Source organism: Mustela nigripes, chromosome 1, assembly GCF_022355385.1.
Source record: "Mustela nigripes isolate SB6536 chromosome 1, MUSNIG.SB6536, whole genome shotgun sequence".
NCBI classification, from domain to species: domain Eukaryota; kingdom Metazoa; phylum Chordata; class Mammalia; order Carnivora; family Mustelidae; genus Mustela; species Mustela nigripes.
Genome location: NC_081557.1, coordinates 235,499,670 through 235,512,066, shown reverse-complemented (window position 1 = coordinate 235,512,066; position 12,397 = coordinate 235,499,670). Strand labels below are relative to the sequence as shown.

General features: G+C 34.9%; 1 protein-coding gene across 2 annotated transcripts in view; it reads left to right on the top strand.

Moving 5' to 3' along the window:
• The window catches only part of PDS5A (PDS5 cohesin associated factor A), a 141,580-nt gene that overhangs the window by 86,381 nt on the left and 42,802 nt on the right, over positions 1-12,397 (top strand). For both annotated transcript variants that reach the window (XM_059382774.1, XM_059382766.1), the window contains exons 18-19: positions 7,381-7,486; positions 9,243-9,403. In XM_059382774.1, coding sequence (XP_059238757.1) covers positions 7,381-7,486; positions 9,243-9,403 — 267 coding nt within the window. The remainder of the gene's footprint in view (positions 1-7,380; positions 7,487-9,242; positions 9,404-12,397) is intronic.

Genomic DNA, 12,397 nt, shown 5'->3' with positions numbered 1-12,397 from the left:
TGCGGTCTCCTCACAAGGTCTCACATTGTCTGTGTTCTAATCTTTTCTTCCTATAAGGACTATAGTCATTGGATAGTGCTCCCCACATTTCACTTCATTTTTTTATTATATCTTTTAAGGTCCTTGTTTCAAGTATAATCACATCAGGTACTGGAGGTTAGACTTCAACAGTACACAATTCAGCTAATGACAGCGATATTTGTCTCTTTTCTCTTTAACTGATAATTCCTTTTTACTTAATTTTCTTACTTGTGAATAAAACTAAGGATTTTAGAGAATAAGTGGTTTGTTCACAGCTGGGTAATGACAAAACCATAGATTTGTTTGTTTGTTTTTCCACAGGATGGAAGTAATTTTTAATTTTTTTATTTGGGTCTACTTCAGAACACAATTTTACATTAGTTTCAGCTCTACGACATAGTGATTGAACATATCTCAATGGCTCACCACAGATGTAGCTCCCATTATCACCATACAATGATATTGTATGTACATGAACTATATTCCTTATGCTGTACTTTTTATTCCCATGACTTATTCCATAACTAGAAGCCTATATCTCCCACTCCTCTTCACTCATTTTGCCCATCCCTCCATCCGTCTTTCCTCTGACAACCATCAGTTCTCTGTATTTATAGGTCTGATTCTGTTTTTTGTTTATTTTTTTTCTTAGATTCCGCATATTAGTAAATCATCTGGTTTATGTCTTTCTCAGTGTGACTTACTTCACTTAGCATAATACCCTCTAGGTCCATCCCTGTTGTTGCAAATGACAAGACCTTGTCTCTTTTTATGGCTGCATAACATTGCACTGTGTGTGTGTGTGTGTGTGTGTGTGTGTATCCATTCCTCTGTCAGTGGACATTTAGGTTGTTTCTATATCTTAGCTATTATCAATAATTCTGCAGTAAACAAAAGGGTGCATATATCTTTTCAAATTAGTGTTTTTATTTTCTTTGGGTGATTACCCAGTAGTGGAATTATTGGATCATATGGTATTTCTATTTTTTAATTTTTTGAGGAAACTCCATACTGTTTTCTACAGTGGCCATACCATTTACATTCCCACCAGATTTATTATTTTGATGTCAGTGTCCTTTGTTCTATGCCGTTTAATTCTAATGGGGTAAATCAAGGATGTAATACATGTAAGTAGTACTTTTGCCTTTGTGTATTGACTGTGAAAGAGACATATAAGGACATTTGCTGTTTGTTTCCATGAAGCTTCATAGGGTTTCATTACTTTTGTAAATTATAAGCTAGTGGTTAATTTCCAGTCTTAAAAGACCAAAAACTCGGGACGCCTGGGTGGCTCAGTTGGTTAAGCAGCTGCCTTTGGCTCAGGTCATGATCCCCGCGTCCTGGGATCGAGTCCCGCATCGGGCTCCTTGCTCAGCAGGGAGCCTGCTTCTCCCTCTGCCTCTGCCTGCCATTCTGTCTGCCTGTGCTCGCTCTCTCCCCCTCTCTCTCTCTCTGATAAATAAATAAAATCTTTTAAAAAAAAAAAAAAGACCAAAAACTCAGTTTTTTCAGTAATGTCATAGGTGTTTAGGCTTAGAGAAATCAACTTAGGGTTTCTGAGAGACTAATTTTATGCAAAATTCCAATTTATTAATTTTAATGAGAAATATATATGTCATATGATATTCTTTTTGTGTAATCAAATCTTCATGGTCTATTAAATTACGAATAGATGGTTTACTTATTCATGTAACATGTATTTGATGGAGCAGTTTGTGAAATACATTGGGTAAACTGGAGAAGGATAGTTAGATAACCCAAATTGTATAGGATGGATTCGTTGTTAGAGAAGGCTCTGAAATAGATCAGTAGGTTTTATGGAGGGTAGCCAGGTAAAGATTGCAGGGGAAAAGCAGCCCAGGCCACTAGCCCTGTGTCCTTGGGTAGATTATTTAAGCTGCTCTGAGCTTTAATTTTCTTACCTTTAAAAGAAGAAGAATATATTACAGTAACAACTGGAATTGTTAAGAGGCTTAAAATGACATAGATATATAAAATACTTAGCACCATGCCTCACACACCATAATTACTAAATGAACAGTAGTAGCTATTCTAGGAAGAAAAATTAGACAAAACAAAGGCAGAAGGAATCAAGAAGTAGTTAGAAAATTGTATGTACTTTTAACCATAAGGAAGGACTTTGGAAGAAAGGAATGAGGATAGTAGAAAATCATCCTAAATATAACCAATTTTTCTTTAGTATATTTTCTCCAGATTTGTGTTTATACAAATACACATATGCATGCTCCAGTTAGTTATTTGTCTTTGGATAATGGTTGAGAGTGAAGTAGTGATTGCAGTAATGGTTGAAACCTCAGGGAGAGGGTAAATTTTAAAAAGAAAAAGGTGAGGACTGAATCCTAAGGAAAATTAAGAGGGTGGCAGAAGATAAGGAATTCATCAAATTCTTAGAAATTTTTAACATTGTGGTATGATGACAGGTGGTAACTAGACTTACTGTGGTGACCATTTCATAACATTTATAAATTCCAAATCATTATGCTTTATACCTGAGACTCATATAATATCGTATGACAATTCTTCAATTAAAAAAATTGTTTTAAGGAGGCATGGTCAAAAGTGGAAGAAAAATTGGAAAAGAGTGATAACAAAAAAGTCAGACTAAAAGGTGGAGGGGTCAGATGCTACCCAGAAATAGATACTAAAAAGCATCCATTGGATATAGAAAAGGGAGAAACATCATAATGGCCGGAATAGTTTCTTTGAGGGAGCAAGGGCAAGCTCAGATGACTCAACTATTGAGAAGAGCTTAGGATAGTCCTTCTTAACATCCACATCATGATACACAGAGAAAATTGAGCAGAGGAGACTACCCAAGCTCAGAGTTAACTGGCCTGACTGAACAGGATCCCAGTAGGTTCCACTTAGCAACCTTTAGGTATGAGAAAATCAAAGGCGAAAAACACCTTGTCACACTTTGAAACTCTGCTTTAGGAGATAAATAAGGATGTGGGACAGCCACTGTGGACAGTTCAGCTATAAAAAGTAAAGGAGAAAAATGAGATGATGGGGGGACGCCTGGGTGGCTCAGTTGGTTGAGCAGCTGCCTTCGGCTCGGGTCATGATCCCAGCGTCATGGGATTGAGTCCCATATCAGGCTCCTTGCTCCGCAGGGAACCTGCTTCTCCCTCTGACTCTGCCTGCCACTCTGTCTGCCTGTGCTTGCTCGCGCTTGCTCTCTCTCTGACAAATAAATAAATAAAATCTTAAAAAAAAAAAAAATGAGATGATGGGAAGGGAGTGAACTTGAAGGGTCTTTTGTTGTTTTTAATGAAGGAATTTTGAATATTGAAATACCTTTCAGGGGTACTAATAGAAAAGAAGAGAGGTTGAAATTAGAGGAAGTGAGAAGGTAGGGGTATAGAAAACTGGTTTTCACTCAGGGCCTCCATTCTTCTCTATTAGGTTAAAGGTAAAGTAGGTAGTCTGCTCAGTGGAAGGATTTAGACTTGAGGTAAAATGGTGAAAATTTGTATCCATTGTTATACAGCATAGAAGAGAAAGAGACACATAGATTTCCCAAGCAGTTTTGAACATGTACTCGAATTGGTAATAATCTTTTGCTGCATGATACCCCTGTGAAGTATATGGAGTATGTATTATTTCTCTAATTTAGAAATGAAAGTACTTTAATAAGAGGAAAGACTATAGTCCTGCTTTCAATACTTATAGCCCAACTCATAATGGTGATCAGCCCACATTATAATGAAAAAAGATTATGCCTGTCTTGTTTTGCACTATATTTTCAGGACAGATCCTAAGACTTGGCACGTAATAGGTAGTCAATAAAACTTACTAAGTAAGTGCATGGCTGACCTCTTACAAATAATCAGATACATTTATAAAATTTTAAAACACACTTATCTTATTAAATACATGTATCATTTTATAGCATTTCTGCCTAACAAAGTTTAATTCAAAAATATTTTTCTCAAATTAAAAATAACTTTTTAAAACAAAATAATGTCAGAGCTAATAAAACTTTTAAAACAAAGTATGGGGTGAACAAGATCTCTTAAATGGGACATAAAAAGCACAAGCAGTGAAAGAAAATTAAATACTTTCTCCTTTTTGCAAGACATCATTATGAGAAAGAAAAGCAAAGCTACAGACTGGAAGAAAAGACTTGCAAAGTATATATCTGATAAAAGATTATATCCAGAATATAGAAAGTATTCTTACTACTCAGTAAGACAAACAATACAATTTAAAAATGGACAGAAGATTTGAACAGACTTCACCAAGTAAGATACACAAATAGGAAATAAGTACAGGAAAAGACAGTGAACATTATTCCTCATTAGAGAAATATAAATCTGGATTACAATGAGAAATAACACTGTACAATCATTTGAATGGCTAAAATTAAAGATAACTGTCCATACCAAGGGTTGATGATACAGGAGACTGTTTTAACATTAAATAGATATATAATGTTACCATGTGACTCAGGAATCCCAATACTAGATATTGTCTACAAGAAAAAAAAAGCATAAATTGCCATAAGTACATATACTTAATTGCATATAGCAGCTTTATTTTTATCTTTAAACTAGGAATACCTAATGTCCATCTATTGGTAATTAGATAATCATACTGTGATATATCCATACGATATAATACTTTCCAGCAGTAGAAAGGAATAAACTGCTGATTCTTCTCAACAACATGAAGGAATATCAAAAGAATTACGTCACATAAAAAATGTCAGACACAAAATAAATGAAATTTTAGAAGTGGTAAAATTATAGTGACAGAAACTAGATCAGTGATTGCCAGCATGGAAAAGGAGATTGATTGACCACATAAGGGAACATAAGGCAATTTTTTTGTGCAGAGGTGGGAATATTTTTATACGTGTGTGCGTACACACAATGAAACACTGCCGTACACCCACTAGTATGGCTGTAATCAAAAAGAGGAGTTGAAAAAGATCCAAAAAAAATTGTTACCCTCATATATTGCCCGTGGGAATGTAAAATGATAGAGCGGCTTTGGAAAACAGTTTGGCAGCTCATCAAAAAGATAAAACAAAGTTACTATAGCTACCAGCAATTCCACTCATGTATATATGACCAAGAGAAATGAAAATATATGCCCATACCTGTATATGAATGTTTATAGCAACCTTATTCATAATAGCCAAAAAAGTAGAAACAACCCAAATGTCTGTCAGTTGATGAATGGGTAAATTGTCTTATATTCATATACTGGAAAAGTATTCAGGATTAAAGTGAATGAAATACTGATGCATACTACAGCATGAAAAAACCTTAAGAATAGTTCGCTAAGTGAAAGGAGTCACAGAAGACCATATATTATATTTTATTTATATGAAATATTCAGAATCGGCAAATGTATAGCAGCAGAAGGTAGATTAGTAGATGACTAGGGCTAGAGGAGGTACAAGTGCATAGCGGTGACTCCTGTTGGAAAAGAGTTTTTTTTGGGGGGGGGGATGGGAAGAACTCTAAAATTAGGTTGTGGTAGTGGTTATACGACCCTATGACTATACACTAAAAACCACTGAATTACACATTTTTTTATTTTTTTAAGATTTTTATTTATCTATTTGACAGACAAATCACAAGTAGGCAGAGAGGCAGGCAGAGAGAGAGAGGAGAAAGCAGGCTCCCCACTGAGCAGAGAGCCCGATGTGGGGCTCGATACCAGGACCCTGGAATCACGACCCGAGCCAAAGGCAGAGGCTTTAACCCACTGAGCCACCCAGGCGCCCCTGAATTACACATTTTAAATAGGTGAATAATATGATAAATTATATTTCAGGCTAATGTTTACACACCTCCCTAATTTGTTTTCTTTAAAAAAAAGTTTTTTATTAATTGAAGATATTTAAGGTTTTTAAATTATTCTTGTGATGTAAAAAGGAAACAAAAGTACCAAAAGAGGTTTAAATTGTATAAATGATGCATCTGTGCTTCTTATATATTTTGTACTTAAAATTTTTTAAATAATTTAAAATATGCATGTTTTTCCAAAGGAAAAATTTTAACCTAAAACTTTGATCATTAGCTTCCATTTGTTAAATATTTGCTATGTACTAGGCTATTTGCTGTAATATTTAATGTCCTTCAAAATAAGGTGGTATTATCTTCAGTTTGAGGACACAGTCTCAAAACTAAAAATCACATCTCCTTTTACTTAAAATAGTACCATGTTGCTACAAGCCTGCTTTTTATTGACCAAGTAATATTGCTTTGTGGTGGTTAGGTATGTTTGAAAAACTAATTCGATAATGTTGGACAATTAAGTGGTTTTTTAAATTTTTATTTAGATTCTAGTTAGTTAACATACATGCAGTACTGGTTTCAGGAGTAGAATTTAGTGACTCCTGGCTTACATACAACATCAGGTGCTCATCACAGGTGGCCACCTTATCCCGATCATCCTGTCCATCTTCCACCCACCTTCCTCATCAACCCTAAGTGTGTTCTTTATTGTTAAAAGTCTCTTACGGTTTGTCTCTCTCTCTCTCTTTTTCTTTTTTTTTTCTTTTCCTTCACATATGTTCATTTGTTTTGTTTGTTAAGTTCTACGTATGAATGAAATCATATGGTATTTGTCTTTCTGATTTATTTCACTTAGCATAATACACGCTAGTTCCATCAACATCATTACAAATGGCAAGATTTCATTCTTTTGATGGCTGAGTAATACTCTGTTATATATGTACCACCTCTTTATCCGTTCTCCCGTGGATGGACATACGGGCTCTCTTCACAGTTGGGCTGTTGTTGATAATACTGATTATGAACATCAAGGTGCAGGTGCCCCTTAGAGTCTGTATTTTTCTAACTAAATGGTTCTTAATTGATGGGCCTATTTATGAATATAACATGATACTTTTGATGAACTGCTTCTTTGCTATGAGTTTCTAGGAATGTAATTACTGATGGTAACTTAATTATCAGATTAATTTAAACATCTTTGTCAACATTTTGCTTTGAGTGAATTGTCATTTGCTCATTTAGCAACAGCCATCTATTGTTTTTCCCAAGATTGTAAATGATACCTTTATATATAGAAATCAATATTAATTTAAATTATATTTCCAGTATGTGTCCTTTAATTTCAGTTGTGTTGGTTTGCAGTAGAGTTACACCTGGAGTTTGGAAGGTGGTGTGGGGAGAGAAACTAAAAAAATAAGCTCAGCTGTCAAAAAGGAAGCAAAGTTTAAAAAGTTACAAAATAACTTTTACCTCCAGGAGCATGTTTGTATCTGATGTTTAGATTCCTTGTGTATTCTGCCACAAAGCAATTAGGATACAGTTACTAATCTAGTAAGGTTACTAATTTAGATTTTTCTCATTTTAATAGTGCACTGGTAAAACTGATGAATAAATCAATAGAGGGGACAGCAGATGATGAAGAGGAGGGTGTAAGTCCAGATACAGCTATTCGTTCAGGACTTGAGCTTCTTAAGGTACTTTTGAGATAATTTTGTCTCCATCCCTTTCCAGTTTTAAATTTAATTTAATTTAATTTAATAAGGATATACAAAAAAGAGAAAGGATATGCAAGGGTTGAGCTTTATTTCATTGGAAACTATTTGAAAGATTAAACATTTGTGGTAGAAATCATAGTTTATAAAAACAGTATATTTATTTTACATTATAATGTAATTGTTTTACTATATAAAATAATAATTTTGGGGGTTTACGGTTTTATTCATCATTTGCATACCTGTATTTATTAACATGTGCTTGTAACAGTATGTTCTAAAGAATCCAGTCTTACCTTTCATCTGGACTAGTAGGAATATGTTCGCAGGAATTACATGATAGCATCTGTCTGATCAGGGAATTTTTAAACAATTTCTAGTCATATTTATATTCTTATGCCAAAGAATTCAGAGAATAGAGCAATTAATAAGAGCCAGGTCAAACAAGACTTTATGGACAAGGTATGACTTAATCTAGGGGAAACACAGCACAAAGAAACACAAGAAAATAATTCTTGGCATACTTTAGGAACTGTTGGGAGTCTAGTTATGCAGAGAAAAGGATTGCTTTGAGGAGTAACAGGAAACAAGGTTGGTTTTAGATTGTGGAACACTGATGGAGCAGAAAGGTATTATCAGGGTTTATTATTCTGTCTTTTAATATTATAACAGAAATTGAAGGCAAAGAAACATTTAGATCACTACAATATATAAGCTAAGTGAGAAAAGACAATCCGCGCTGTGAACATGAGATAGAAAAGAGAGTGATGGGATTGTATTAGAATGGTCTTAAACATATTTTCATGGAAAGAATTTATATGCTTAGCAAGAAAAATTCTAATTATGTTTTTAATGATGAGGTTACATTTTTAAAATAATTTTAAGAATGAAATCTTTAAGATAAACATTTTTAATAGGTTGCTTCAGTTTTTCGAATTTGATTCTCCCATTTTTTTTTCTAAGTAAAACTTACGAGGTTTTATATTATCAATTTATTAACATGTCAACATATTATCTAGGTATTGTCAACAAGGACCTAACCAAATGAGACCATCACTTTACTTTATAACTGAGTAAATAAGTGCTTATTGAATAAGTTAATGAAGATTATATACTCCATCCCCTGCACCCCACTTTTCCACTTTTAGCCTTTATTCCTGATATTATGCTAACTAAATTGTTTCTACTTCATGGAAAGTAAACTTTGCAGATACATTATGTCTAACTTGCTGTACATTCCTTTGGGATAGACTGGAACTTGTGTAGAAATAAATAAGGCAATAATTACTTATGTTTGTAATCATGATGAAAGTTCACAATTACGGCTTGCTTATAGTTCCAAGCAGTGAGCTTTTTGTAATGGATTCCACCTAAAATATCCCTTATAGAGAATCTTTTTGCCAGCGAAGTAAAGCTTTGTATTAACATTTTGTTCACATCACATAAAAAAGAAGCCACGTTTTCTGCATTCCCAGTATCAGAATAGACTGAGGGGAAGAAGAAAATAGGGCAAGCGCTATAGATCAGCTCTCTTAAGGAATCTAATGCATTAGATTTCTGCTAATGTCTCATTAAATGCAACAAATTTTAAAGGAAGCTATGAAATAAAATCTTTATTCTATATAGCTAGCATATGCAGCCCAGTATTTTGAATTGTATTTATAGTAGAAAATAATTACCTTCTTTTAATGGATTAAAACCATTGTCTATACTTCTAAAGTTGTATCTGTTCCTCCAGGTTCTGTCTTTCACACATCCTACCTCGTTCCACTCTGCAGAGACATATGAGTCCCTGTTACAGTGCCTCAGAATGGAAGATGACAAGGTAGCAGAAGCTGCTATACAAATTTTTAGAAATACAGGCCACAAAATAGAAACAGACCTACCCCAGATACGATCGTGAGTATATTTTTTCTCATGATAAACACAAAGGGTTTGTTTTATTTTGTTTTGTTTTTTAACACAAATTTTTTTAAGTGTGGGAGCCATGCAGCTTTCCCTTTCATGGAGGAAGATAGGAGAGGGAGAGTGAACTTCACTTAGAAGCTACTTGTCTGAGGGCCACTAGGTGACTCAGTCGGTAGAACATCTAACTCTTAAACTCAGGGTCATGACTTGAAGTCCCCCACATTGGGCTTGGAGCCTCCTTAAAAAAACAAAACAAAAAACTACTTCTCAGTATCCTTTGTTTTATCTTTTCTCTGCCTCATGTTACTGCTCTACCATTAAAAGACCAAACTGAAGAAGAAATAAGGCAGAACAAACTGAAACTTTGTTTATAACAAGATTATTTTTAAATATTAATATTCAGGAGTTTTCACAGAATTTCAAGTTTCTGGTTAATATATCTTCCTTATCTGTATATATTCATTTTTTCCCCCTCTAGCTGGTTTAAATTCAAAAGCTGCTACCTTCATGTCTCAACAGAGAATGGGATAATCAAGTAGTGTGCTTAATAGCATATCTTATTACCTGCTTGGTTATTGGCAGTGGTCTTTTATAGTTTTGATCTCTCCCTCAAGCTTACCTTTCCCCTTTCATCATAAGAATGAAATACATTTTGATATTTTTGCTTTGGCATCTTAAAGAAGTTGCCTTAGGATCAAACTTGTGCTCAGAGTTTATATTTAGACAAAAGATGTGGGAGATGTCTTTTGGAGGAAAAACACTTTGCTGATAGCTGTTGAATCACATGTTCAGGGTATATGCAAATAGTTGCGGATATATCCAAATCAAACCAGTTTTTCCTTACAGGATAATAATAGGATAAGAGGACTCCTGACTCCTAGTTTTTATTAAATTTGTGAGCTATTAGTTTCATTTGAGAAATAAATCAATATTTTGTACATCCTCTTCATTCTCAGAACTGTACTGGCTAATAATAAAGAATTATCACAGTCAATCTCTGTTCTCAAGGAGTTTATAGTCTAGGGAGAATAATCTTTATATTTGTACATTGAGGAAAAAAATTTCACAGTAGGATAAAGTTTCTGGTGAGTTTTTAACAAGTTTGGGAAGCCTTTTTTAAGGTAAAGGATTTATTCGTAAAGAAATTCTATCCCAAATGAAGCAGTGGAAAAATGGGGATAGATAGAATAGTTAATTTGGGACACAAGGAATAAAACCTCTTAATTTTTTTTTTTTTTAAGATGTTATTTATTTATCTGACAGAGCACAAGTAGGCAGAGCGGCAGGCAGAGGGAGAGGAAGAAGCAGGCTCCCCACTGAGCAGAGAGCCCAACTAGGGGCTCCATCCCTGAGCCGAAAGCAGATGCTTAACCACTGAGCCACCCAGGCACCCCAAAACCTCTTATCCATAAGACTAGTGAAGGAAGGGGAGAATCATTGAAAAGTAGAGAAACACAACAATGCAGGCCTTAACAATAACCTTGATGGCATCATTAGATTATAGCACACTAGGATCACAAGGAAAAGGTTTAAAGTCGATATATGTGTTCTCATTTCATTAGACTAAGAAGAATAAATAATACATTGAACAATAATTTGAGCAGTGCTCTGTCTCCTTTTGTTACTTGTTTTATAAAAATTGTTACTGGTAAATAAGGCTGTGAGAGAAAGACAGTACTCAGTTCAGGAGGCTACTTGGGCATAGAAATCCCTAATTTATCATTCTAATCCTGCAGACAAAGAAATGTGGCATACTCAGAAATGTCAAATCCTACTTACACTGACTAGTGTATGTTCCAGTTTTTTGGCTGAGGTGAATGACCTGGGATCTGGGGTATCACTCTTAATGTCTACCCTTCTGTTTTCATGAGAAGACCTTTTTGTCACCATGGTATTTGACACCACTGACTTATAATCTATAAAATAGGACCACCATGAATGACAAGTATCTTTCCTTAAAATTTTTTTGCCTTAGGTAGATTTTCTTATGATTAAGAAGAAATACTTGTTTGTTCATTGTAAAAAGGTGAAACTTCAGGAAATATAAAAGAGAAAGAGTCACTGTCAACAATTTGGCATCTTTTATGAGTATGTTATCTACTTGATGTGTATACCTGTTCTTTTATAGGTTGATATGCACATGCTGTTTTCTTCGTACAGTGTTTCCCATATCATCAACTTTTAATGCTTAAGACTGTAATGTAAGACAACAAAGTACATATTGGTTTAAGGCAAGATTGTTTACTTTTGGTCTTCAGTGTCAAAATGGAGGTTAAGTGCATGGATTTTTTTTTTTTTTTTTTAAGGATTTTATTTATTTATTTAACAGACAGAGATCACAAGTAGGCAGAGAGGCAGGCAGAGAGAGAGAGGAGGAAGCAGGCTCTCCGCAGAGCAGACAACCCGATGCAGGGCTCGATCCCAGGACCCTGGGATCATGACCTGAGCCGAAGGCAGAGGCTTTAGCCCACTGAGCCACCCAGGCGCCCCAAGTGCATGGATCTTAACAGAAGTACACATCTTCACATCCCAACCTCACCAAATCCTAGCTCCATCAACTTAAGAAACTTAAATAAACAGTATTTTTGTGCTTTTGTTTTCATATCTGTTTAATAGTCCTCCTTGCGTGACTATGAGGATTAATAGGCTTAATTCATGTAAAAACATTCAGAATGGTGCTTTATACAATTTCTCAATAATCCTTAGATGCTTTTATTATTCCTCTACCAATATGTATATATATATATGTCGTATCCTTGCATACTTTGTTTCACTGGCATCATTTCAACTTTTTTTTTTTTTAAAGATTTTATTTATTTATTTGACAGACAGAGATTACAAGTAGGCAGAGAGGCAGGCAGAGAGAGAGAGCAGAAGAGAAGCAGGCTCCCTGCTGAGCAGAGAGCCCGATGTGGGGCTCGATCCCAGGACCCTGGGATCATGACCTGAGCTGAAGGCAGAGGCTTTAACCCACCGAGCCACCCA